The 27000-nt window shown below is 53.2% G+C and overlaps 5 protein-coding genes across 14 annotated transcripts in view; 3 read left to right on the forward strand and 2 right to left on the reverse strand.

Moving 5' to 3' along the window:
* TPST2 (tyrosylprotein sulfotransferase 2) overlaps nucleotides 1-1911 on the forward strand; it is a 42629-nt gene extending 40718 nt beyond the window's left edge. Inside the window, exon 6 of the mRNA XM_036353502.1 lies at nucleotides 1775-1911. The gene's annotated coding sequence lies outside the window, so the exon portion shown is untranslated. The remainder of the gene's footprint in view (nucleotides 1-1774) is intronic.
* On the forward strand, nucleotides 1-12792 carry TFIP11 (tuftelin interacting protein 11). Of its 3 annotated transcripts, none has more exons than XM_036353485.1 (13): nucleotides 1-104; nucleotides 1775-1992; nucleotides 2327-2480; nucleotides 2938-3094; nucleotides 4616-4743; nucleotides 6355-6507; nucleotides 7212-7739; nucleotides 7833-7939; nucleotides 8545-8713; nucleotides 9030-9273; nucleotides 9624-9766; nucleotides 10151-10316; nucleotides 11706-12792. In XM_036353485.1, the coding sequence occupies exons 2-13, from the start codon at nucleotides 1784-1786 to the stop codon at nucleotides 12059-12061; spliced, it is 2514 nt and encodes an 837-aa protein (XP_036209378.1). In that variant the 5' UTR covers nucleotides 1-104; nucleotides 1775-1783; the 3' UTR covers nucleotides 12062-12792. The 3 variants fall into 3 exon arrangements, with proteins under 3 accessions (XP_036209378.1, XP_036209380.1, XP_036209379.1); XM_036353487.1 differs by having other exon boundaries at nucleotides 43-73; XM_036353486.1 differs by lacking the exon at nucleotides 1-104 and adding an exon at nucleotides 570-1059.
* On the reverse strand, nucleotides 9892-22387 carry SRRD (SRR1 domain containing). 3 transcript variants are annotated; one of them, XR_004974806.1, is made up of 8 exons: nucleotides 22196-22387; nucleotides 16648-16688; nucleotides 14891-15150; nucleotides 14702-14800; nucleotides 13159-13313; nucleotides 12718-12763; nucleotides 11747-12564; nucleotides 9892-10364 (listed from the first exon to the last, which is right to left on the reverse strand). XR_004974806.1 is itself a non-coding variant. In XM_036353504.1 (8 exons), the coding sequence occupies exons 1-8, from the start codon at nucleotides 22354-22356 to the stop codon at nucleotides 10287-10289; spliced, it is 1023 nt and encodes a 340-aa protein (XP_036209397.1). In that variant the 5' UTR covers nucleotides 22357-22387; the 3' UTR covers nucleotides 9892-10286. The 3 variants fall into 3 exon arrangements, 1 of the variants encoding a protein (XP_036209397.1); XR_004974807.1 differs by having other exon boundaries at nucleotides 11402-12564; XM_036353504.1 differs by having other exon boundaries at nucleotides 12382-12564.
* HPS4 (HPS4 biogenesis of lysosomal organelles complex 3 subunit 2) overlaps nucleotides 22372-27000 on the forward strand; it is a 22397-nt gene continuing 17768 nt past the window's right edge. For 5 of the 6 annotated variants that reach the window (XM_036353489.1, XM_036353491.1, XM_036353492.1 and 2 more), the window contains exons 1-2: nucleotides 24472-24681; nucleotides 26341-26431. In XM_036353489.1, coding sequence (XP_036209382.1) covers nucleotides 24647-24681; nucleotides 26341-26431 — 126 coding nt within the window. In that variant the 5' untranslated portion in view covers nucleotides 24472-24646. Of the gene's footprint in view, nucleotides 22488-24419; nucleotides 24682-26340; nucleotides 26432-27000 lie in introns of those variants that run through there. The other variant, XM_036353488.1, reaches the window with a different exon arrangement.
* ASPHD2 (aspartate beta-hydroxylase domain containing 2) overlaps nucleotides 24349-27000 on the reverse strand; it is a 38752-nt gene continuing 36100 nt past the window's right edge. The window contains exon 5 of the transcript XR_004974808.1: nucleotides 24349-24476. The gene's annotated coding sequence lies outside the window, so the exon portion shown is untranslated. The remainder of the gene's footprint in view (nucleotides 24477-27000) is intronic.

Genomic DNA, 27000 nt, shown 5'->3' on the forward strand with positions numbered 1-27000 from the left:
TCCGGTGCGCCGGTCCCTGCACTTCCGGAATTCGGGTACCGACTTCCGGAACCGCGCTTCTCGCTCGCAGTAGGTGTGTGTTTGGGACGTTGAGCTCGTAGGAGGTGAGCTGGGCTGGGGGCGGAAGGGACGGGAACTCCCAGGAGAGCGGGTGTCAGTGCCCGGGAGGGAGGCAGCCTCGGCCCCGCTTCCGTTTCGCAGAGGCTCGGCCGAGGCCGAGAGGGGCGGGCGCTCGGGTCACCGCGGGGTCGGCTTGGGGCCCGAAGCCACACGGCCCAGCCGGGACGGCGGGGAGACACGCCCGCGCCTCGGCCTCAGTTAAAGGCCGTCTCGCGTCTCGGCCTGTTTCCTGCCCGGCGCGCGGAGTCGCCCGCGCCGACCTGGGGGAGCGCCTCGAGGCTGACGCTGGGTGCTCGGCCCGAAGGTCCGGCCGGTGCTGAGCCCGAGCCGAGCGCCCTCCCACGCGTGACAACCCTGCGGTCGTTACCAGGCCCGGTGCCCACGGCCCTGGGGCTCCGCGGGACATTTTCCTCGTTTGCGCGCGGGTGGGTCGGATGCAGAAGCGCCCAGAGGGAGTCGAAGGAGCAGGGAAAACTACCTAAGAGAGCGGGGCTGGTGGGCGCCGCCTGGGAAGCCCTGGCTCCCTGTCGCTGAGGCCGCCGGCGGACAAGCGTCCAGTTGCTGCCGTGCGGTCCGTGGTCACCGAGTGGCGCCCCTCGCTGGACAGTGCCTGGGAGGGGGCATTTGAACGCGGGCGGCCTGGTTTCCCGTCCCCGTTAGGCTCTCTCCGACTCTAGCGATGCCAGTGGCAATCATGGGACCTGGGAACAGCTGCTCCCCTTGAGCACTTACTCGGAGTGAAGTTTTCCAAGTAGCAGCTCCTGGGCGCGCCTTTCAGGCCCCTCCAAGGCGCGGGTGGTGCTTCATGCGGTGGTTGATGGTGTAAGAGGCAGCTGAAGCTCATCGCCCGCTCCCGGGAGCTGGTGTTGTATTCCAGGCGGGAGATGCTGGGCTGTTAAAGCTTGTGCTCCCACTCGCAGCTGCCTTCCAGCTCCGCAGGTCGGTTCGTGTTTGGGGAGGACGGAGTCTTGGGGTCTCAACAAGTGATGCGCTTCAGAAAGCACATTCTAAAGGACTCACTTCCTGGGGGCGCCAGGGTCCAGCGAGAACTCCCTCAGATGTAAATGTGGAGTAGGGGTGCTGTCTGCACACCTTCTGAGCAGTCACTTACAGAACAGCGTGGTTATTTTTGTGTGGGATGTTTTATGACACTGACTAGGACGAGGAAATACATGGTTAGGAATCCCAGGCTCTTGGGACGAGCCTTTTGCACCACCTGTCTTAGTGCCCATTGCTTCCTGAAACACGGTTTTTTTGTGTGTGTGTGTGGGTTTTGTTTGTTTTTTTTAATATATTTTTATCGACTTCAGAGAGGAAGGGCGAGGGACAGAGATAGAAACATAAATGATGAGAATCATTGATTGGCTGCCTCCTGCACGCCCCCCACTGGGGATCAAGTCTGAAACCCGGGCACGTGCCCTTGAGCGGAATTGAACCCAGGATGCTTCAGTCCGCAGGCCTATCCACTGAGCCACACCGGCTAAGGTCTAAAGTGCGACTGTAATGCCTGCTTGCTTAGCTTGTCACGGTGATGGAGGGACTTGGGAGTTTGCAGGGAGTTGGGAAGGCAGGCAGGAAGAGGAGCTCTCAAGGAAGTCTTGCACTGATGCTCAGAACCGATCACCGACTGCGCCTGTTTCGTCTGTTCCCTCAGTGACTGGCCATGTCGCTGTCCCACTTGTACCGGGACGGGGAAGGCCACATGGATGACGACGACGACGAGAGGGAGAACTTTGAGATCACTGACTGGGATCTGCAGAATGAGTTCAACCCCAACCGGCAGCGGCACTGGCAGACCAAGGAAGAGGCCACCTACGGGGTGTGGGCAGAGCGCGACTCGGATGAAGAGAGGCCCAGCTTCGGAGGCAAACGGTACTGGCTGCCAGGGGCTGCTTCCTTCTGCTTTAGGGAAGGGGCTGGGGCAGACAGAGGGGCCTTGGGAGCTACCCCACTGACTATACTTCTCTCCTGGCCTTGCCGAGTCCCTTAGCCAGGACATCAGCTAGGGAGGCCGTTTTCCTCTAGAGGCTCGAATGCTGTCCTTCCGCTGCGCTAACCACTGGGCAGTGTTACTGAGCGGTTATGTAGGGCCTGGTGCTAGCGGCCCAGACCCCAGTGGGTGGAGACAGGCGTGAGTCAGCAGCTCACAGATGGGAGTTGGTAACTGATTTAGGATTCCCTCATGGGGCACTGTGTCTGCCTGCAGGGCCCGAGACTACTCCGCGCCCGTCAACTTCATCAGCGCCGGCCTCAAGAAAGCGGCGGCGGAGGAGGCGGAGCTGGAAGATTCTGACGATGAAGAGAAGCCTGTTAAGCAGGAAGAATTTCCTAAGGATTTCGGGCCAAAGAAGTTAAAAACGGTAACATCTTTTTTCTTTTCTTTTTAAATATGCTTTTATTGATTTCAGGGAGGAAGGGAGTGGGGGAGATAGAAACATTAATGGCGAGAGAGAATCATTGATCGGCTGCCTCCTGCACGCCCCCTACTGGGGATCATGCCTGCAACCCAGGCTTGTGCTCTTGACCAGAATCGAACCTAGGACCCTTCAGTCTGCAGGCTGACGCTCTATCCACTGAGCCACACCAGCCAGGGCAAAAGAACGGTAGCATCTTTATGGAAGGACTGTGGCCTTAGCAATGTCCTCGGAAGGTCACTGCAGCCTAAGCCCCTCCTAGCGGGTGGGGGCCCAGCTGGAGCCCGGTTGCTTCCGGGTTGAAGTGTGCCGTGCAGTCTCTTTCCACATCAGGCCATTTTCCCACCAGTCGAGCTTGCTTGCTTAGATTTTCCATCACCTGAGCTCTGCTGTTGCTTTGCAGGGTGGCAATTTTAAACCCAGCCAGAAAGGCTTTGCAGGAGGAACCAAGTCGTTCATGGATTTTGGCAGCTGGGAGAGACACACGAAGGGAATCGGGCAGAAGCTCCTGCAGAAGATGGGCTACGTCCCTGGGAGGGGCCTCGGCAAGAACGCGCAAGGTACGGGCCTTGGAGGGCCTCTTGTGGGAGGGGCCGGGGCCGAGGAGGGGAGAGTGTCTGCTTTGCTCCTTGGAAAGTATCTGAACTCCTCAGCCTGGGCCAGCACAAGACAGACTGTCCCCTACGCTGCCTGGAGCTACGGACTCTAATAAGACACTGGTTTCAGCAGGAGGAGGGGGGGGTCTGAAACAGGCAGCAAGCTCACGGGCTGAAAATGCTTCTTGGCCTCATTTTTTCTAAAAAAAGAGGACTTTGTTGCCAGTATTTAAAAGGGATACCCTCGCTCCTGAAATTCTAGACCTGCCTGCAGTGATGGGTTCAGCTGAATCCTAACTGCCCGGGACCATGCCCCTGGCTGCTCCTGGAGACAGTCTCCGCCCCTCCCTCCCCTCCCCTCCCCCAGCCCCATTTGACTTGTTTTCATTGACTTTCCTGGGCCCTGAAAGCTTGAGAGTCAGTGGTCCCTGCTCACAGGCATCTCAGCTCTGCAGAGGCGGCCGTTCGTCCTCCGGGAAACCCGTAAAGCCCTGTGTGTGGCTGAATAGCAGGAGCCACGCAGCTGCAAGCTGGGCTGAGCAAGCCCTGCATTCGCTCCCTCCATCCTCCCAGGCGCTCTGCCTCCTGTCCTTCCCCCCACCCGGCCTCAGACACATGCGGGGGACACAGCTCCCCGCACACATCCTCACCTCAGTCCCAGGGCCACCAGCCCACGCCGGTGCCTTCTTCCTGCAGACGGCTTCCCTGGGCCTGGCGCCTCTGCCAGGGGCACCACCGCCTGGAGTTGGTAGTAGTATCTGTCATTCATTCACATTCCACTCCCTGAGTGAGGGTGACAATTAAATCCAGGTTATGTGTGAAAACATTAGCTTATGAGAAATCCACAAAGGGACGCTAGAGATGGTGGCCAGGAAAGAGAGGGGGATGTTCTCATTGAGATTTCAACAGCACTCACTGGAAGTGGGAGGCGGGGGAGAGTTTGGGGGGAGGGGAAATCTGTATTGAAATGCTGGGGTCTTGGTTAGAAACTCTGTTATTGCTGTTATTAGAACATTTCATTCCAAGGCTTACACACGTTATAAAACAAGCGAAGCACAGTTGGTCTGAATGTCAAGTAGGTGGCTCTCCAGTGCAGCTTCACCTGCTTCAGGCGGAATCGCCATACGGTGTCACCTGAATCACTGCGCTTCCATGCTGAGGGCTTCCGATCAAGCAGAGAATTGTGTGCCGAGTTCCCAGTTACAAATGAATTGTTCTCTCTTCGCATCCACTACGAAATGGATGCGGGTGGAGATGGAGGTCTGTGTGTGGGACCTAAATGCCTCACGCAGCCCTGGTCTGTGGCAGCTCAGGGTCCAGCCACAGGACGTGGGCGGGGGTGAGGGACAGAGACAAGCTCTCCTCCCGGGGCCCCGTGCTAGTGGGCGTGAGGCCCAAGACATGTGACATCACGAGGGGCGGATTCAGGACAAGAACTGCTGTGACCTGAAGCCTCTCCCTTTTCCTTTTGCTGAAACTCGTCAGGTATCATCACGCCAATCGAAGCCAAACAGCGGAAAGGAAAAGGCGCCGTGGGAGCGTACGGCTCCGAGCGGACCACCCAGTCCCTACAGGACTTCCCTGTGGTGGACTCGGAGGAGGAAGCGGAAGAGGTAACGGGAAGTCTGGAGGCGGGGTGGGCGGGGTCTGTCATTTGTGTGTGCACGTTCGCTCATTCGCTGTCAGTCTTCAGGTGGCGATTGCCCCGGTCACAGGCCAGGCTGGAGGGTGGGTGGCCGTGACCTGTGGCTTAGAGCCTGGTGGACAGTCGGTGAACAGTCATCGGCGGCAGGGTTAGAAAGAGCAGCACCTGCTAAGGGCCAAGGGAGAAGATCAGATGGGCCGGGGGAGGTGGTGGGCTTGACGTAAATGGGGTCAGGGCAGACCTCTTAGGAGGAAGACATTTCAGGTAACACCTGGCAGGAGGGCCTCAGCCGCAGGAGGCCAGAGGTCAGAGCAGCTCGGAGCCTGACAGTGGAGACCTCAGGAGGCGTGCAGGATGGCAGCACCGGGAGCAGGGAGGGGCGTGCATGGCGGTGGGAGGCCCATGCCGTACGCCTCGAAGCCACGTCAGGTGCTGGGTTCTCCTCCCACGTGCAGCAGGGGCACCTGCCAGCTGGGCATCGCTTTGCTTCAGCGACAGAAGGGGCCAGCTCTCTTGATGGATAAGTTACTTTTTCCTCCTCTGCATTTATGGGGGAAGCAGGATGCCACACAGACACACGTCATTATTCTTGTCATTGGCCCCTCCTTGATAGTGGGCTGACGACTGAGCCAGGAGGTCTGAGACTTAGACGCTAACAGGTGCCAGGCATGCGGCATCAGTGATGTAGGTGAGCAGGTGTGTGGCAGGGCCTGAGGCAGACAGGCCAGGGCATAGCCCGTATAGAGGGTAGTGTCTACCCAGCTCTAGGCGATTATTGGAATGTGGGCTCAGTGTTGCCTGATTTTTCTGATTTCCCCAAAGTAGATGTCCAGATTATCTTCTTTTTGAGAAAAAAATTACCACTTTTTAAAATATATTTTTATTGATTTCAGGGAGGAAGGGAGAGACAGAGAGAGATAGAAACATCAAGGATGAGAGAATCATTGATTGGCTGCCTCCTGCACACCCCACACTGGTATGGAGCACCCCCACATATACCCAGGCATGTGCCCTGACCGGGAATCAAACTGTGACCTCCTGGGTCCTAGGTGGATGCTCAACCACTGAGCCACGCCTGCCGGCTACAAGTCTTAAACTAACACTGTGAGAAAAACAAGTGACAAACACAGCCCACTGCTGGGGGCCGGACTCCACGACCCTCAGACCAAGCTCCCGCCTGTCCTGTACACCTTCCTCCAGGCTCCGCAGACCCTGCTGTGAGAGGCTTTGCCCGAAGCCGAGGGGCCAGTGGTTTGCCTGCACTTGGTTAGAACCAGGGTCTGTGTACTTAAGTCCCTGATGCTGTTTTCTACGTTTTACGTGAGGCAGACTTAGAACCAGCAGTGCCTGCCATCCTAGACGATCAGGAAACGTCTTTATTTTTGTTTCTCTTTCCAATCAGTGTACCTGCCTTCTGAACCCCACTGTTTGTAAGAGGGGGAGCGGGTGTCGAGTATCATTAGGGTTTAGTGTCACACAGGCACAATCCTAGCATGACCTTGTGAAGGTCGAAGGGAGGGGCCCCCACCTGCCGTCAGAAGGGGACCTTCTGGTGTGACGGATGCACCCTCTCGTTCAGGAGTTTCAGAAGGAGCTGAGCCAGTGGAGGAAGGACCCCAGCGGGAGCAAGAAGAAGCCCAAGTACTCCTACAAGACGGTGGAGGAGCTGAAGGCCAAGGGCAGGACCAGCAAGAAGCTCACGGCTCCCCAGAAGGAGCTTTCGCAGGTCAAGGTACGTGGCCTCGGACTCCGGGCCAGGCTGGGGCGCTGGGAACAAGAAGGACGCCACAGCCAGAGGCCAGCGCCGGGGCTCCTGAGGCCCCTTCCGGGCTCCTGGCCGGGTTTGGTTTTGTTCATCCTGCTTTTCTCGCTGGATAGCAGCCTGTCCCTTCACTGTGCTCACACGACACGGTCAGTAAGTCACCTGGTTCCTGCCGTGTGCCCAGCACCCGTGTGTGAGCCGCACACCCGCCTCTGCTGAAGCTCACAGCAGTGAAGGGTTAGACTCCGTGTGGCGTCTTCACTGCGTGCACAGTCCAGAGACGGCTGTGCTGTGACTGGTCCCCTTCCTGCTAGACCTGTAGCCGTTTCCTGGCTTTTAGACAAGCTGGTGTGCACCTAAAGCCGTGTCTGTTTCATTTTTAAGGATAGATTCTCAGAGTACAATCAGGTAGAGAACAGGCCGGTCTTTAAGGCTCTTAACACCGGGAAGGGTTCAGGGGCCCTCGGGGCAGAACAGCATTGAATGTCCTTTTGAGAACAGATGGCATTTTACACGTCGCTTCCCCCTCGCAGCTAGGTGGCACAGGCCCACCGCCCCACAGCTGTGCTCAACAGCGGGCCCTACACCTTTCCCCTCGCAGCGCGTCTTCGGCCTTGTGTCTGTTCCATAGGCAGCAGTGGCAAGTGCTAACCTGTTCCTCTGCCCTCTCCAAGGTCATAGACATGACGGGCCGGGAGCAGAAGGTCTACTACAGCTACAGCCAGATCAGCCACAAGCACAACATCCCCGACGACGGGCTGCCGCCGCAGTCCCAGCAGCTGCCACTGTCCGGCAAGGAGGCCAAGGCCCCGGGCTTCGCGCTGCCGGAGCTGGAGCACAACCTGCAGCTGCTCATCGACCTCACGGAGCAGGAGATCATCCAGAACGACCGGCAGCTGCAGTACGAGCGGGACATGGTGGTGAACCTCTCGCACGAGCTGGAGAAGATGTCGGAGGTGCTGGACCACGAGGAGCGGGCCATCTCCAACCTCAGCCAAGTCCTGGAGCTGGTGGAGGAGTGCGAGCGGCGCATGCAGCCCGGCTGCAGCCACCCGCTCACCCTGGACGAGTGCGCCCGCATCTTCGAGACCCTGCAGGACAAGTACTACGAGGAGTACCGCATGTCCGACCGCGTGGACCTGGCCGTGGCCATCGTCTACCCGCTCATGAAGGAGTACTTCAAGGAGTGGGACCCCCTCAAAGTGAGTGGTCGGGGAAGTCGGCCCTGACACTGTTGGGGGGGGGCGGGGGGGGAGCTGCCAGAGGCAGGCTCTCAGCTGCTCTCCTCCCCCCAGGACTGCACCTACGGCACCGAGATCATCTCCAAGTGGAAGAGCCTCCTGGAGAACGACCAGCTCCTGTCGCACGGCGGCCAGGACCTCTCGGCAGACGCCTTTCACAGGTCAGCCGGCGGCGGACGGGACAGGCTGCTATCTGCTGGGGGGGCGGGGGGGAGCGCCGGTCCTCGTTCATTACTTCATCTGACACTTGTCGAGTGTCTGAGGGTCACGCGTGTGCCAGGCTGACCTTGGGAGTAAAGCAGCCAGCCTTACAGTTCCTATGGCAACTGGAAAAGGCAGGTAGTGGATAGAATGAACGCATAAACCCAGTGGCAGAGGAAAGGAAGGTGTATGCCTCTGGGGGGAGGTTTGAGGCAGAGGCTCAGGGGGGCATTTAATCTGTAACCAAAGAGTGAGGGAGAGGTGTCTGCTGTGCAGAGCTCTGGGTGGAAAAGCTCACGACATCTTGCGAGGGGCTGTGTGTGGGGCCATGAGCCTGTGTGACCCTGCAGCAACCCTGCCAGTAGGTGCTGCCAATAAGGTCCCGAGGCTGGGCGGGCAGCCAGGAAAGAGGCGGCAGGCACAGGTGTGACCAGCGTGGGGCCCGGCCTGGTGGTTCTCTGCCCGATGTCCATGCCGCTGCCCTTTCTTACTCTAGAGAAGTGGGTGTGGTGCACCTTGCACACCCAGACGGCGCCGTTAGCAACCTGCCCTGTCTCTCTCACAGGCTGATATGGGAAGTCTGGATGCCTTTTGTTCGAAATATCGTCACCCAGTGGCAACCCCGGAACTGTGAGCCCATGGTGGACTTCCTGGACAGCTGGGTGCACATCATCCCCGTGTGGGTGCTGGACAACATCCTGGACCAGCTCGTCTTCCCCAAGCTGCAGAAGGAGGTAGGCCTGGAGCCCAGGAACGCCCTCGTGGGGAGCCAGTGCTGCCCCGGTAACTCCAGCCGTTGTAGCAGCACCTGTCTCCCCACAGCCCCATTAACAGGGAATTAACTTGGTTTCTTAAAGTGAAAGCTGCCATTTCTGAGCTGTAATACAATTGCTTGGGAATATTTTTATCTGGCTGCCTTAGTACCAAATGTGTCCCACACACATGCAAAGGGCTGGACCTTGGCCAAGAGAGCACCTGGCGTCCTTGCCATGAACCCCCAGGGCATCGTTTGATCCCCCACAGTCGCTGTTTCCCCCACTCCTCCTGCAGGTGGAGAACTGGAACCCACTCACGGACACCGTGCCCATCCACTCCTGGATCCACCCATGGCTGCCCCTCATGCAGGCGCGCCTGGAGCCGCTCTACTCCCCCATCCGCAGCAAGCTGTCCAGCGCCCTGCAGAAGTGGCACCCCAGTGACTCCTCTGCCAAGCTCATCCTCCAGCCCTGGAAAGACGTCTTCACCCCGGGCTCCTGGGAGGCCTTCATGGTCAAGAACATCGTGCCCAAGCTGGGTAAGGACGTGGGGAAGCATCTAGGCCAGCGGCTTTGGCCTTGGTTTCTCTGGGCCAGTTTAGTGGTTGTGCTTCTCAGAATAAGGCCTTGGAGCCGCATTAGCACATGGGCCTCTCACCGTAACAGAGGTGCTGTTCTGTGCACTGAGGCTGAATATAAATGAGCCCTTAAGGCTGTGGTGACCATGTCAGACTGGTCTAGGCTTCTGGCAACAGGATAGCCATCGGCGTCCTGGAATTGTCATGGGATTTGATTCTGGGCTAGAGAAGAAAATGACCTTTAAAGGCCAACCACACACTAGCCCCTCAGGCGAAGCTTCTCTCAGAGCCTGGCTTTCTTTCCCTTGCAGGCATGTGCCTCGGGGAGCTGGTCATCAACCCCCACCAGCAGCACATGGATGCCTTCTACTGGGTCATCGACTGGGAAGGGATGATCTCCGTCTCCAGCCTGGTGGGGCTCCTGGAAAAGCACTTCTTCCCCAAGTGGCTTCAGGTGCCTTGTTTTGCTTTGCTGGGGGGGGGGTAAGGGGTGGCTGTTGGAGGCAGTGCTGTGACTGCGCAACAAAAATGAGCTACACGGCCGGACAGGAACGAGCGAAGCAATACCAGTGCCCGCCATTTATGACCAGGTGCCAGACGCTCTGAGCACTTTATTTGCATATTTGGGGCAGGGACTGGCATCCCTGTTGTCCGCACAGGAGGCGGAGGCTCAGTTTACCTGCAAGGCACAGCCCACACTCCTGAGGGCCTGGCTTTCGGCCCCATCAGCGGCACCGGCCTGTAGGACCAGGAGTAACAGCAAAGGGCCCCTTTAGATGTTTGGCTCCCATTTGTTGCCACTTTGGATGCAAGTTTCTTACTTGTTCGTTTCTGGCAGGTGCTGTGCTCCTGGCTCAGTAACAGCCCCAATTACGAGGAGATCACCAAGTGGTACTTGGGCTGGAAGTCCATGTTCTCAGACCAAGTGCTGGCGCACCCGTCCATCAAGGACAAGTTCAACGAAGCGCTGGACATCATGAACAGGGCGGTGTCCTCCAACGTCGGTGAGTGGGGGTTCTGTGAGGGATGTCCTGGCCGTGGGCTCCATGTTTCTGCACATGTAAGAGACAGAACAGGGTCTTCAGGTCCCTGGGGGCTGACTACAGTGTAACTCACCCTCCACTCTCCACTCCAGCAGACCCCGACTCAGCCACCAGCTCTCCTGCGACCGGGAGGGGCACCTCTCTCTGAATGGAGACAGATTTAAGCAGATTCACACTGGGTCTACCTCCAGGGCCTACCTTCATACCCACTATACTGTGTGCCTTTTAAGGTTCATTCGTGCGCCTGCTCAGCCAGCGTTGGGTGTGCTACTTAAGTGTAAGCTCACAGCGTAGTCAGGGCTCAGTCTGACTCTTAGACCAGCGGTTGCCAATCTCTTGGACCTCGTGGGCCACTGGTGGCAACCGCTGTCTAAGACCATATTCTTTACCTGTAAACAGTAACAACACCTGCCTTGTAGGTTTTACTAAAAACCTAGAGGGGTTGTTACTGGGAGTGGTGTAGACAGCACTCGGTAGGTGTCTGCTGTGCCAGAAGTGGGCAGCTGACTGTTCACTTAGTATCTATTCCCCTATTGCTCAGGTCTAGGTGAGCCCCTCAAAGCATCTGTTCTAACCTGTTTTACAGACAAGATCGATAAGGCCAAGAGCTTCTTCAGGGTCACACCGCTTAGGAGTGGCAGCTGTGACACATGAGAACAGAGTTCACAGATTACTTAATCACAATGTACTTAGTGGGGAAATACACTTCTTTCTCTCTACTTGTCCAGGTCCCTCAGGGGGTACCTCCATTTTCATACTCTAGACCAGTGATGGTGAGCCTTTTGAGCTCGGCATGTCAGCATTTTGAAAAACCCTAACTTAACTCTGGTGCCGTGTCACATATAGAAATTTTTTGATATTTTATATATTTAAATGCCACTTAAAAAAAATCAACCAAAAAAATGAGTTTGCGTGTCACAGGTTCGCCATCACTGCTCTAGACCCTACCTTCAGCCTCCTGGCCCCTAGAACTCTCCATCTGTACCCGTCCCTTAGCAGTGGGCGCTTATGGTCCTGTATTATCCTTGTTTCAGCTCCCCACATACCTCAAAAGTTCTTCCAGGGCCAGAGGCCTGTATGGGTAAACGTGACTATGTTTTCAGGGTTCTGCCGGCTGCCTCTTTGGCAGTGTGGAGTGAAAACTCCCAGGCAAGATGGGAACAGAATCTGGCCACTAGGAATTTGCCAGAAATCGCCAGCCCAATTCCTATGTGATCGCAGCCAGGTGTGCAGGTGCTGGGCCGTCTCTCAGTGTTTTGTGTCTGAGGCACAGCTGCCGCTCAGTGAGGAACAGTAGGTTCACGGAGATGGCCCATCGCAGCCTCTCCTCACCCCTGCCCTGTCTCCCAGGTGCCTACATGCAGCCCGGGGCACGGGAAAACATCGCCTACCTCACCCACACGGAGCGGAGGAAGGACTTCCAGTACGAGGCCATGCAGGAGCGGCGGGAGGCCGAGAACATGGCCCAGAGGGGCATCGGCGTGGCCGCCAGCTCCGTGCCCATGAACTTTAAGGACCTCATTGAGACCAAGGCCGAGGAGCACAACATCGTCTTCATGCCTGTCATCGGGAAGCGACACGAAGGGAAGCAGCTCTACACCTTCGGCCGCATCGTCATCTACATCGACCGGGGCGTGGTGTTCGTCCAGGGCGAGAAGACCTGGGTGCCCACCTCCCTGCAGAGCCTGATCGACATGGCCAAGTAGGCGGTGGCCGGGGCGGCTGCTCACATGTCTGACTAAACCTTTTGAACCATCTTTGAAAGAGTCGCTTCTCTATTCAGTAGGTTCTCCCCACCAGCCAGGCCCCCGAGGAAGGGCGATAAGGGATGTGAGGGACACCAAGTCCTTCCACAGCACATCTCCTCTCCCCTCGAGAGCCAGGCTGAGGGCTTCCTGTTCTCTCCGGAACTGGCCCTGGGAGGACAGTGTCCCCGCAGCGCCCCCACTCTGGTCCCGCCGGCGCGGCTGCCTCCGCCAGCACTTCCTACATCACAGCCAGTTGGGCCGGTAGCTGAGGCACCTGCCTGGTTCCTGATGATCTCGAGGTCCTCGCAGTCCCGGTAATCTGGCTCTTCCCGAGATGCCCACGTGTCCATGGGGAGCTGCTTTAGCTTCTGGACTGGGAACCAGTGCACAGAGATGTCATTAAACACGTCCAAGTACTGTGCCGTCTGGGGAAACGCCTGCTCCTCCAGTCCTTCTAAAACCTGAGCAGAAAATCCAAGTCAAGCATGTACCTCGATAGGCACGGTGAGCCCCGCTCTGCCTGCCTTAGCCCCACCAGCCCCGCCTGCACGCGTAAGGGCAGACTCCCCAGTGGCGGACTCACGCCCGTCCCCATCCCGCCCCTCAGACGGTACCTTTGCAACATAGGCATAGTTTTTCTGCAGAATCCTTGTCAACAACCTATAAATAAAAAGGTTTTTAAAGCAGGATTAGGCGGTACGAGAGTGGTTTTATCCAGCTGAAGGCATACAGCAAGGCAAGGTGACTTAAATATGGTAAGAATGTAAAAACGGGTGTAGAGAAAGTATCCTGCAGGAAATGTGAACATCCTCAAGGGAACAGGAGGGCGACATAGAAACCTAGTGGCTCCTCCCGTTAAGTCCTGCCAGCCTGAGGGAAGGGAGGGGCTCCTGGCAAAGACTCCTTCGCTTGCTTCACAGCTTGACTCGGTGACAGCTTCTCTGGCCCTCCGTCCAGTTTCTTGGTCCTTTTCCGAGGACCAGCCATGGACACGTGTTCTGCTTGCGGGTCACTCTGAGGACGGCCGCCCCGGGGCCTGGCAGACCTCGGCTTACCTTTCCTCCAGGCCTCTGAAGCTGTTCCCGATGATGACCATCTTGGAAAGGGCGTCAGCGGACCAGTTGCTCCACAGAAGGTTGTTGTACAGGGCCGTCCCGCAGTGCAGCATGTAAAAGACGGTGGGCTCGCCACGCACACTCCGCTTTCCTTCCTGGGTGAACACGCCCAGATGTAACCACTTCTCACACGGGAGGGCGAGGCCAGGACAGACTAACAAGCTGAGGATCCTCACACACACACACACAGAAACGTGGTTACGTGATGGAGGTGTTAGCTAACCTTATTGTGTCATCAGCTTGCAGTATACGGGTGTCACATTGTGCACCTTAAACTTAAAATGCTGTATGTCGGTTACAGCAACACAGCTCAGGAAAAAATGAGCTGAGAGGAAAGCGAACGGAAGAATGAAGTTAACAATGTGTCCCACAAACAGAGCCTCTGGCTCAACAACAGGGCCTCTTGGGTCCATGAGAGCAGGGGTGTGAGGGTGGCAACAGTGACTGTCCCCCAGCAAACTCCTGCCTGCAGCCCTGAGCCTGTCCCCCAGCAAACTTGTGGCTGCAGCCCTGGGCCTGTCCCCCAGCAAACTCGTGGCTGACCCACAAATCCCAGCTCAAGCCCCAGGAAGCTCCCTCCATCCCCCAAAGAGAGCGGGTCTCCTTCCGATCTCAGTTCCTAGCACGCGGGTCTGCCTGCCTGTCTGACTCGTCATTTACTTGTCTGCAGGCCGCATGCCTTCATGTGGCCGGGGGCTCCCTGAAGACAGTTTCTGGCTCCTGTTTGTCACGGCCTCCCAGAGCTCCTTGCCCAGCAGAGCAGGCACTCAGAAAAGCTGATCTGTATTAAATGGCCGTGTTTTAGGAGCTTGCCAACATCGGCAAACGAGTCCTTGTTTCAGCTGGGCCTCATTTTCATCGTAAGCAATGAGATGGCAGTTTCTCAAAACAGAGAGGAATCAAATGATTATTTTATAACCCCCAAGACAATACAAAATGAAACTCAGAGGTATTTGCCTTGAGCGGGAAATTTCCTTTTTCCAGGCCTCATGAACTTTCGAACCCCAACGATTTTAGGGGGTGCCGGGGGGACAGAAGCTTCATCCACAGCTCAGCCAGGTGCCGTAGGAATGGCTGACTACAGCTCCAAAGAAGGGAGCCGTTCTGTCCCCTTTTATTGCCTCCCTGGGAATAGGGTCAAGTCCAACCAGAAAACCCACATTTGAGGCACTGAGATTGTGTGTCCTTTTAATATTTCAATAACAACAGTAAGTACCAATCTAGCATAATTCCTGGACACACACTCGTCGAAAATTTTATGAACCTAACGTTCTGGTTCACGCCATTTGTGTAATTTACTTTTCTCTGATGGGCACAACAGTCAAAGCGTGGGTAACTAGTCACACGCACAGGCACCGGGAAAGCAACAGAGAGGAGGGGCTGCCGTTTCAAAAAAAAAAAAAATCGCATCACGGGTCAGAGCCTGGGCTCCGCGGGTCAGCAGTCCCCCTAGCTCCACGCTCCCCTTTCCTAAGCCACTCACCTCGTTCTCACCGAGGACAGTCACCCCCAGGGTGGTAAGGACTGCAATTTCCAGTTGGCTAAACAGAGGGTCATACACCCAGCAGTGACTTCTGGGAATCTGCAGGAGGGAGGGAGTTATTGCCACCTCATGCCTGTGTGCACGTGGGCAAGACCAGGAGAGGGGTGGTAAAGAGAGTCCAAAATGTACCTGGCACTTTTCCAGGAAGAGAAGCAAGAAGGCGAGCTGGCTTCTAGCGATGGCGCAGGTGGCAAAGCTCCCAACGCCGTAGCACACACACTTCCAGCCGCCGGTCCCCGGGACGGGGGTCTCTCCCGGGATGGAGCCCGGAGCCGCCCCCGAGTCACCTGGTGAGGAGTCTAGGTGCAGGCTTCCAATGGCTTCCGAAAGAGCCCCCACAGGGGCATCCAGCTGTTCCAGATGTTTCTTAAGGCATGTGCTGATGGTTTCTGAAAGAGCGGGCCCCCACGTACAGTCAGAGTGACCCTGTGCACCCCATCAGCCACCAGAGCTGCCCACAGGCCAGGGAGCAAGGAGCACGGCGGCGGCGGCGTCACCTCCTCAGAGAGGGGCTGCTGCTCCGCTCCCAGCATCCTGGGACGCGCCCCCGGGTCCCCCGGAGCTGACAGGCTGGCTGTCCGGGTCCCCGGACCCCCGCAGCCCACACCTCAGAGAAGGGCTTGCGAAGCAATCGTTTGCATGTACGGGCGCGGTTTCTATCTAACTCATTCTAGTTTAACAGGAGGTCCCTGGTAAACTCAGGTTATGCCTTGAAATGCCAGCTTTTTTTTATTATAACAAAGAACGAGGAGCAGAGCTCTTAATATCACACTATACACGGCCGGAGTAAGAATATTTAGTGTGTAAAAAAGGTGTGGTTCAGTGATTGGGCAGCAACCCAATCCAAGAGGTCACTGGTTCAATTCCCAGCCAGGGACATGCTGGGGTTGCAGGCTCGATCCCCAGTAGGGGCTGTACTGGAGGCAGCCTATCAATGTTTCTCTCTCATCGATGTTTCTATTTCTCGATCCCTCTCACTTCCTCTCTCTCTAAAGAGCAATAAAAACATATTTTTTAAAAAAGGTAGGCTGGGCTTCTGGAGTCTAACAAAAACTACTCTCTTTAAACCTCATGTGGAGGTGGGTGCTCTGGTCTCTCCTTTGTGATTCTGGTACTGAATTTATTTGCACAAATCTGGATGCAAAACAAAACAACAAGCAACAAGCTGGCCATTCCCACAAGAAGGAAAGGTCGCATGAAAAACTGGCCCTTTCAGTCCCTGCTGTGAAAGAAGTGGGAAAAGCTTTTTGGAAAACCGCCAGACAGTGGATATCGAGTTGGTCACTGCCTTTCACTGACTCTTTTCCTTTCTGGGAATATATCCCAAGAACATCAACAAACTTGGTAAAAGCTCAATGCAGAAAGGTGCTCATTGCAAACTTATAATTAAAAAACAAAGGACACAAAGCAAATGCCCCTCAATAAGAAGGGTAACTACCGTACGACTACTGTTAGGCCCACTCCATGTACTGTTTATGCTCCCACACATAATGTTTAGGAAGACAGTATAACCGCGGGGGGGGGGGGGGGGTCCACATTGTATCTCAAGGAAAGAGAGCAGGATAACCATCTCAGCAACAATGATAATGACAGCTCACGGTCACTGACCCCTGCGCAGCAGGCACGCACCATCTAAGCACCCGGACAGCCTCACTAAGAGGCGAAATTACCCTCCAGGACAGGCATTTCATCTCCATCGCACAGAAGAAACTTAGGGCCAGTTAGTTAAGAGCCAAAAGCACGCAGCTGTAAGGCGGAAGTCGGAATTAGAGCCCACATGTACACCCCCTTAAGCAAAACGTCATCAAATGCAGGTGGGATTCCTTTCTCTGCCCATATTCAGGCCCCTCCCACCCCCCCACCCCCAGCCGTGGCGAGGTACTCACCCAGCGCTGAGCTCCAGAAGTCAGAAACGCGCAGGTCTTCCCTGTTGAGAAAAACGGCGAGATCATCCCCATTCTCCTCAGGGCGGCCCTGACAGTGACCCCCCCTGTCCATAGCTTCGATGTGGGGAGCAGGATGGAGCGCCCTCAGACGCAGAGCCCACCCTGAGTGACAGGAGGAGGCGACACGGTGAACATGGCAGAGCCAGAGCACGCACTTACTGCTGGGGCTCAGAGAGAGCAGCACAGAGGGCTTCCTGGAGGAGGCCCCACACTGGGGATCGAGCCCGCAACCCGGGCATGTGCCCTGACTGGGAATCAAACCCGGGACCCTTCAGTCCGCAGGCTGACACTACCCACTGAGCCAAACCAGCTAGAGCATAAAGACATTTTCTTTACGTATTAACAACGTGCTTTTACAGAGTACGCATTAAATAAATGTTTGGGGAAAGGGGACGTCTCAAATAAACAACTTTACATCTCCAGGAACTAGAAATAGAAGGAAAAGCTAAGCCGAAGTTAGTAAAGGAAATAACAAAGATTAGAGCAGCGGTTCTCAACCTGTGGGTCACGACCCCTTTGGCGGTCGAACGACCCTTTCACAGGGGTCGCCTAAGACCATCCTGCATATCAGATATTTACATGACGATTCATAACAGTAGCAACATTACAGTGATGAAGTAGCAACGAAAATAATTTTATGGTTGGGTCACAACGTGAGGAACTGTATTTAAAGGGCCAGAAGGTTGAGAACCACTGGATGAGAGCCTAAGTAAATGAAATACACCCAGAGATATTAAAACACACCACAGAAATATAAAGCATCAAAGAGACTACTACCAACAATTATATGCCAACAAACTGAACCAACTATAAGAAATTAACAGATTTGTAAAGCATACAACCTTCCTAAACTGAATCATGAAAAACTGGAAAACCTGAACAAACTGATCACTCGTAAGGAACTTGAAACAGAAATCAAACACCTGGCAACAAACAAAATTCCAGGATCAGCTGGCTTCGCTGGTGAAGTCTATCGAACATGCAAAGAAGATTGAATACCTCTTCTCCTCAAACTTTTTCCCAAAAAACTGAAGAGGGAGTGCTTCCTAACTTATTTTATGAGGCCAGCATTACCCTGATACTAGAACCAGGCAAGGTCAACACACACACACACACACACAATTACAGGCCAATATCTTTAAAGAACATCCTGTATATGCAAAAATCCTAAATAAAATACTAGTAAATCAAGTACAACAACACATCAAAAGGGTCACACACCATGTCCAAGTGGAATTCATGCCAGGGATGCAATGATGGTTCGACATCCAAAAATCAATGAACCTGATACACCACACTAATAAGACATAAAATAAATCATATGACGATCTCTACAGGTGCAGAAAAAACATCTGACAGGGTACAACATGCAATTATGATTGAAAACTCATTAAAAATGGCTATGGAAAGAAAGCATCTTAACATAATACGCTACATATGACAACCCCCACCTAGCATCGTACTCAATAAAGAAAAACTCAAAGCTTTTCCTCTAAGATAAGGAGTAAGGCCAGGATACCCAATGTTTTTCAACACAGTACTGAAAGTCTTAGCAATTAGGCAAGAAAAAAATAAAAATAAAAGACATCCAAATTGGAATTAAAACTATCACTATTTGCAGACGACATGATATTTATATATAAAATCCTAAAGACGCCACCAAAAAACTAATACACGAACTCAGTAAAGTTGCAGGATACAAAAATATGCAAAAATCTGTTAGTTTCTGTATACTAACAATGACATATCAGAAAGAGAAACGAAGAAAACAATTCCACTTGTAATCGCAACAAAAAGAATAAAGTACCAAGAAATAAACTTAACAAAGAAGGTAAAGGCCTGTACACTGAAAACCGTAAGACGCTGTGGAAAGAAACTGAAGATGCAGAGATGGAAAGGTATTGCATGTTCACAGATTGGAAGAATTAACATTGTTAAAATGTCTGTATTACCAAAGGCAATCTACAGATCCAAGCTAATCCCATCAAAATTCCAATGGCATTTTTCACAAAAATAAAATAAATAATCCTTAAATTTGCATGGAGCCACAAAAGAAACCAAAAAGACAAAGCAATCCTGAGAAAAAGATACAAAGCCGAAGGTATCACACTCCCCGATCTGAAACTATACTACAAAGCTAGATAATCAAAACAGTATGGTATTGGCAGAAAAATAAACACATAGACTAACGGAACAGAATTGAGAGCCTAGAAACAAACCCACCCACATATGGGCACTAATTTATCACAAAGGAGCCAAGACTATACAATGAAGAAAGTCTTTTCAATAAATGCTGATGATAAAACTGGACAACCATATGCAAAAAAAAATGAAACTAGGCCACTATCTTACACCATACACAAAAATGAACTCAAATGAACTAAATATTTGAATACAGAACCCGAAAAAAGTAAAATACATAGAAGAGAACATTGACACCAGTTTCTCGACATTGGTCTGAGGTCTTTTTTGTGAATTTGACTCCAAAGGCAAAGTAAGTAAAAGAAAAAGAAATTAACAAATGGGACTACATCAAACTAAAAAGCTTCTGCACAACAAAAAAACAAACAAAAAAACCACAAACCCATCCACAAAACAAAAAGGCAGCAACGAATGGGAGAAGATATTTGCAAATTATACTTATTAAGATCCAACATATGTAAAGACTTCATACAACTTAACAAAAACACAGAGTATCTGAACATTTTCCCAAAGACACGCAAATGGCCAACGGGTACGTGAAAAGACGCTCAACATCATGAGTCAAATGCAAATCAAAACCACAATGAGATACCACCTCACACCCGTTAGAATAAGACAGGAAATAACTAGTGTTGGTTAGCAAGGATATGGAGGAAAGGGAGCCCGTGTGCACTGTTGGTGGGAATGTAAACTGGTGCGGTGACAATGTGCAACACTACGGAGGTTTCTCACACAATTGAAAATAGAACTATCACACGATCCAGCAATCCCACCTCTGGGTATTTATCCAAAGAAAGCAAAAACACTCATTCAAAAAGACATCTGCACCCCCACGCTCACTGCAGCATTGCTTACAATAGCTAAAATCTGAAAACAACCTACATACGTGTCCCTTGATGGAAAATGGATCAAGATGTGGCAAAAAAAAAAAAGATGTGGCCATAAAAAAGAATAACATCTTGCCATCTGTGACAACGTGGATGTTCCCTGAGGGTATTATGCTAAGTAAGTGAGTCATACAGAGAAAATCATACTGTTTGATTTCACGTATATGTGGAATCTAAAAAACAAATACAGTGGGACCTTGACTTACGAGTGTCCCGACTAACTGGTTTTTTGAGATACCAGCTGTCTCTCGCCGGATTTTTTTGCATTGAGTTGATAGAGTAATTTGAGTTAACGAGCTCCTTAACGAGCTCCGTCTTGGAAGGAATTAAACTCGTAAGTCAAGGCCCCACTGTACAAAAAACACTGAGCTCAGAGAGAGAGAACAGACTGGTGGCTGCCAGAGGCAGGAGGAGGGTGGGGGTTACAAAGTAAATGTGATGGAGAGGTAAGCACAGCATGACGGTGGTTCATACTGCACTGCACACTGGACAATGGATAAGGGAGATTTTAAAGGTTCTCATCACAAGGAAAAAAGGGTTAAAAACAATGAGTTGGATTTGAACTGACAGGCCATAAGCCACTGTTCAGGGGGCTCAGAGAACAGACAGAATTGAAAAAACACCTGTCCGGAGACTGCCCTCGTGTTCCTCACAAGGCAAAGGGGAGCTAGCACGCACAGGGGAACAGCTCAGTGAGGGGCTCCTCTCCATCAGGGGAGGGAGTGCACTGTACCTGGGGTGCAGGTGGAGGCAGGGAGCTGGGGGGGGGGGCGGATACTGAAGAGCTGAGGAGGAGGAGGAGGGTATATGCAAACTGCCTTAAGCGATCTCCAAACCCCTAGGCACACTCATTCCATCCGCTTCCTCAGATCCTAGAAACAGTCACTGCTGCTTTGTAAACAAAACCCTTACCTGAGGATTTACTTTTTATTGATTTTTTTTTTTTGAGAGGAGAGAAACAGTGACCAGCTGCCTCCCGTAGACCCAATCTGCAACCTAGCTAGGAGCCTGGCAGGGAATTGAACCCGCAGCCGTTTTGCTGTACGATGACCCTCCCACCCACCCAGCCACCGGCCCGGGCACTGCGGCTTTCTCTCTCAGGCTCCATAGCTGCTCAGCCCACTTCTTTCTCTTTAGTGGGAACCTGAGTCACCACCGCCTCCTGACCCTAAATCTGGGGGAGGGGAGCAGCTGAAATGAGTCTAATTTCTTTCAGTTGTGATGATCCTGCAGCTGTTATCGAAGGCAATGCTAACGAAAGCTGTTATTTACTGAGCCCGTAAAGGACCACAAACGAAAAAGGCAAAAATACAAAAGAACAGAAGCAGGCGATGTTTACGGGGTGTTTCCTCTATTGGGCACTATGCTAAGTGCTACCTGAGGTAGCGAGCGAGGCGTGGGGTGGGGAATGGGGGAACCACAACAGTGGGGCGCTCTGAGGCACAGGGTTTGGAGTCGCAAAGCCCTGGGGTTGCAATTTGGTTCCAGGCATTACCTATGTCTCCGTAAGACCAGCTGCCCCCAGGATCCCGGTGGCTGAGATGTTCAAATTGATAAAATGCTTAACCGAGTGCCGGGCACAAAGCAGCTCAATTACCTGATGATGATCATCATGAAAATCACAATCCTGTGTTCGTGTTGCTTCCCCGGCATTAGCAACACCAACAATAGCCAACAATAACCACCAATAGCCATCAATAGCCACCAATAGCCAACAATAACCAACAATAGCCAACAATAACCAACAATAACCAACAATAGCCAACAATAACCACCATCAGCGTAACAGTGACACCACAAACACTCCATTTACTAACCCACCGAACCCTCAAAACAAGCCTCTAGAACAGTGGTTCTCAACCTCCCTAACGCCGCGACCCTTTAATGCAGTTCCTCATGTTGTGGTGACCCCCAACCATAAAATCATTTTCGTGGCTACTTCATCACTGTCATTTTGCTACTGTTATGAATCGTCATGTAAATATCTGATATGCAGGATGTATTTTCATTGTTACAAATTGAACATAATTAAAGCATGGTGATGAATCACAAAAACAATATGTCATTATACATGTGTTTTCCGATGGTCTTAGGCGACCCCTGTGAAAGGAAAGTTCGACCCCAAAGGGGTCGCGACCCACAGGTTGCGAACCGCCGCTCTAGCGGTAACTAACTCTTCACGCCCACCTCCCAGATGAGCAGACGGAGGCACAGACGTGACCCAGCTGCCCAGGGTGACCCGCGGTGACTGCCATCCCAGCGCTCACTGCGCTCCGGCCCGGGAGGAGCTCTTGGCCTCCGCTAAACCCTCACAAACGGCCTCCTCAAGGGCTGCACTTACTCCCACTGACACCTGGCGAGACTGCGGCTCGGCGCGAAGGTTCAGACCCGCCACGCACCTGGCCTCCCGGACGCGACGAAGCACGACTCCGTCATCCACCTCGGGATCCGGCTCCGGGTCTCCGGCCGCCGCCGCCGGCCTCGTCCGCGGACGCCGAGCCGCTGAGCGCCTTCTCCGCGGAGCCGCGGCCCGCCAGGGCTCCAGCGCCGCCGCCGCCATGGGCCTCTGACGTCACGGGCGCGCGGCGCTCCCGGGCTACGTCATCTTCGCGCGCCGGCGCCGCGGGGACCTGTAGGGGGCGGGAGGTGCTGGCGGCGCGTGATCCTGGGGCCTTTCTGCCGCGCGCATAGGTACGGGGGGCGGGGAGGTCGGGGGGTTCGCTGGCGCCCCGCGGCCGCCCGCACTCCGGATCCCGAGCCCCGAGCCCCGAGCCCCGATCTTCGGGCTGCCCGGCCCTTCTGGCGGGTGGGCAGCGCGGGGGCGCCGAGGGGAGGGGCCGCGGCCAGGAGCGCCTCATCGCGGCCTCCCTGCGCGCTGGCCCGGCCCAGGTTGCCCCCGTGCCCGTGCCAGCCAGTTCCCAGCCCCCTGGCACCGAGGCCAGACACTCCCCGGGCCCTGGACGGTAACCGATCGCTCCCTGGCCCTTCTCTCCTGCCCCGCTGACCTGCCGAGGCCGCTTCCTACACCATCACCACCACCACCACCTTCGGGTCATAGCGGGCGACTCTGGACTTCCTGCCTGAGCCTTCTGTGGGCACATTCCAACCCCTGCCCCACCCCGGGGCCACTTCCGGCCTCTTCTGGACCTTTCAGAGATAGGAGAGGGGGCCTTGGCAGTGGAGGGCCCAGTCCCCTGGGAACAAGCGATAAGGGGGTCTCAGGCCGCTGTTCTTGGTTCCGAGCGCTTAGTTGCCTCGCCCCAGGCATCCAGATACGCTTCAGAGAAGCCATGAGCAGGAACCTGTGCAGGCCCAGCCCAAGATACTGAGAGCTGAGTTAAGACAGATTGTACAGACCATGGGGAGGGGGGGTCCTCTCAAGGGACTTCTCTCTATCAGAGGAGCTTTAAAACACTCCACTGCGCTCCCAGAAGGATGACAGGTGGCGAGGGAGCATTTGAAACCATGTCCCTGAGGACATTCATCTTGGAGATACAGTTTTGATGGACCAAGGGCTGTCTTGTGGAGGGGTTAGGCCTCGTTTAATTTTCCTGCAGGGTGTTACGCGGACCAGTGTGTAGAGGCTCCTGGGAGGCCAGGTTAGCTTCGTGGAAGGATCCATTTAACAGTGTGAACTCCCTATCTCTGGAAGGAATAAGCAAAGACAGTCCAGGTAGTTTTTTATTGATTGATTGGTTTTGAGAGAGAGAGAGAGAGAGAAAGGGAGAGAGAGAGAAAGAAACATCGACCGGTTGCTCCACCCACTCATGCATTCATTGGTTGCCTCTTGTATGTGCCCTGACTGGAGACTGAATCCAAAACCTTGGTGTATCGGGGTGACGTTGTAACCAAATGAGCTACCCGGTTAGGGCCAGTGGAGGTGATTTTTCCTGCCCGCTGACCCACTGTGCAAGAGATAAGGATTAGAGTAAATGATGCCAGGGTCCGCCCGTTCAGACCCTCCAGTCCTCTGATAGTCCAAGTTGACCAAGTTTGAAAGCCACTTGTTAAATTCTCACTGCGTCTTTTGGAAACTTGCCCAGCTCTGGACTTCTGCATGTTCGGGTTACTTCTGAGCTGTCACGGTGACAATTCCTTCATTTGAGTCCCATTATTACTACAGCAACTGCCTTATCTGTACACTCCCCTTGACGCCAGAGCTTCCTCACCCAAGTTATTTAACTTTCTCTTCCCTGAGACGTCACTGCTCAAGAAACTGAAGGGTTTGAAGTCCTGCTACCCTCTCTCTCTCTCTTTTCTTTGAAACTGTTTTCAACTTTCTAGAAAGCTCTTTTGAAGTCTACCATTTGCTTAACCACGCTGGGTCACATGCTCTTTTGTGGGTTTCAGAGATAATCTATTCCTTGTGTTTATTTTAGGGCTAAGGCACTGATGTTTGAACGGGAAGCTTCAAAAAGTTTAAAAGTGTCTTCAGAATGGCTTTGAAGCACACAAGCTAGGAATCACCCAGAACGCCATCCGTCAGCATGCACCTCCCCTATTGCGCTTTCCTGGCGAGGTCTCTGAAGGGGCCATTCTGCAGAGAGCTGATGCTCACGGGACCAGATTAGCGGAGCTGGCTTTTCTGGTAGAATTCTCTGGCTTCATTATCTTCTCTCCCAGGGTTCTCGGAGGCACCCATGGAACTGAAGGGCTTGCCAAGAGGGAAGTGGCACCTTCCTGTTGAATGAAAACAAAGCAAGTGACAGTTGTGACTGAAAACACTTAAGACCTCCCACATCTGGACTCACCGGATCGGGGACACAGAGGAGCGGTCACTGCTGGGGAGGAAGAAGCCACAACTGGAGGAGAAAATCCAAATAAAGAGCATGAGCGCGACCTGAAAGTAAATGGCCACCTCAACAGAGAGGAAGTCAGCCTCCTGGTGAGTAGCAAGGCCTGCTGTGGTTTAAGTTCCTGCCAGGCTGCCGGGCGGGTATTTTGGGTGAACTGAACCCCAGCCAGACTGTCTTGATTTTATTAAGGGGAAAAAAGCCATTTTCTTCAGAGCAGCTGAGTCAAACATGTGAGCCGTTTCTCACCAAAGCTGGTGTGCTGTGACTTTGCCAGCTTCGTGCAGTGTTCCAACGAGTCGGGCGCGGCTGGTAGATGGTACAGGAGATAATCGTGGCCGATCATGCATCGGGCTTTGAAAATAATGTGGGCGTTGGAGCCCTCGCTTTTGAAAGCTAAGAAATGGTTGCACTGCAGAATGACACCATGAGAAGGGCTTGGCCAGTCTTCAGTGTGGCTGTTGCCGGGTATTGCACAATGTCTGCCTGCAGCTCCGGTCCCTTGGCATCCCCAAATGGGTTAAGCCTCTCTCATAATTTGGCTCAGCAAACACGAATGGAGGAGATGAAAGCCAAAGGCCTGGTTTAAATAGACTGAGCAGGGTTAGTGCCTGATGATATATGTGGGGAAGTCAAACAGATGGCGCAGTTCAAAATCACCCCCAGGTTCTCTTATGTGCACTTGGAAGCAGGGGGTGCTTTTACCCCAAGGACATAGGCCAGGGCAGACGGGCCCAGCAGTGGGGTTTCTGAGTTGAGTCTGAAACACTTGGGGGCTTTCTGATCGGGACCTGCCCTGAAGCCAGTAGCACATCTGGAAGTCAGGAAGGCGGGCGGGACTAGAAACTGGGTTTGTGCTGGTCATCAGAAAGACCAGCTGGGAGCCAGAGAGGGTGAGAGGGAGGGGGCCCGGTGGGGAGAGCACAGGTGACAGCATCACAGCTCCTCCTCCTTAGGCTCTCACCAGATCTGTGTGCTTGCAGAGGTTTGCAAGTAAAACTCAGGAAGCCTTTGTAGAGTTTGCCTTGAGATCCTAAAGAGGCTATTACAATTATATGGCAGAGCAGACCATAAGACTAGGGAAGAACAAAGGGTTAATGGAAATTGAGAAGAGGGATTCCTCTGGGCACCCGCAGTTTGATGAGGGGTCGTGTTTGAGTTCATCCTCGTCAGGTTTTGTAGGCAGAGAGGGGCCCGGTGCGTCTCTGTGACCTTTAAAAGGCCCCCGTTTTCCCTGCATTGAAACATGGTTTATTTTCTCCCTCCTATCGCCGGGCCCCAGCGCACACTTAGGCCCTCAGTAATGTTTGTTAAATGAATTCTAGGAATTTATGGATTCATTTAGAAGGGCTGTTTCGGAGATCGTTGTGCGCAGCAGTTGTGCGGAGTGCTTCTGAGACGCTCTGACTTACTTGGCTGCCAGGGCCTTGAAAGACAGTTTACCAAACCATGTGAGTACATAGTCCAGTTCGATGTCTCCAGTATGAGGCGTCACTGTGGGCCCTCGTCTTTCCTGTCTTTCTCAGATGGTTTGACTGCTGCATAGAGGCCTATTTTTAGTTCGACTCAACTGCACTTAAGAAATGGTTTTATCTACTTGTCGCCACTGGGTTCTTCTTCCTCCCGGGCCATAGAGGCTTTGCAAATACCGAGTCATGAGCTGTAACGAGCTCTCGGGCTGGGAAACAGGGAGCCGTGCCTTCGGCTGATCCCGGATGAAAGGCAACAGCTCTGCTCTGTTCTCTTGCCAGGTGGAATTACTTCTTCCTCTACGATGGTTCCAAGGTAAAGGAAGAAGGCGACCCAACAAGAGCTGGCATTTGTTACTTCTATCCTTCTCAGGTGAGCCACCCGGCCTGCCATGGTTTTGTGGGGATCCATCCACGGAACAGAACTTATGCCTCAATGTGGTGACTTTTCAAAAGTATAGGGTTTACATTGGGACAGTTTTCTATGGATAATCCAGGCACTGGGCGCTTCTACTCTTAGACTTGGTTGTAGTAGTTCTTGTTCTGGTCTTTAAACTCCCAGCTCAGTGCCTCCATCTTATCTGGCTCTTACCATCACGATCTTCTCTCTGCCCCACTGCTCCCAATTTTTGATCGGCTCGTTAAAAAAAAACCAAAAACTTTTACTCAAACATATACAAAAGTATCATGAACCCTTACATGCCTGTCACCAGCTTTAACAGTTATCAACACTTGGCCAATTTTATATGACCCAACCTAAAATCTCTGCCCTTTTATTCTTGGAGTATTTTGAAGCAAATCCTAGATATTGTGTTATCAGGATCAAGTAACCTCTCTAACTGAAAAGGACTTTTCTTATTTAAAATCACACCTAACAACAGTTATAATAATTAGTAACAATAACTCCTTAATATCGTCAGGTAGTGCCGATATTCAAATTTT

This window comes from Myotis myotis, unplaced genomic scaffold (assembly GCF_014108235.1).
Source record: "Myotis myotis isolate mMyoMyo1 unplaced genomic scaffold, mMyoMyo1.p scaffold_m19_p_20, whole genome shotgun sequence".
In the NCBI taxonomy this organism is placed as follows: Eukaryota; Metazoa; Chordata; class Mammalia; order Chiroptera; family Vespertilionidae; genus Myotis; species Myotis myotis.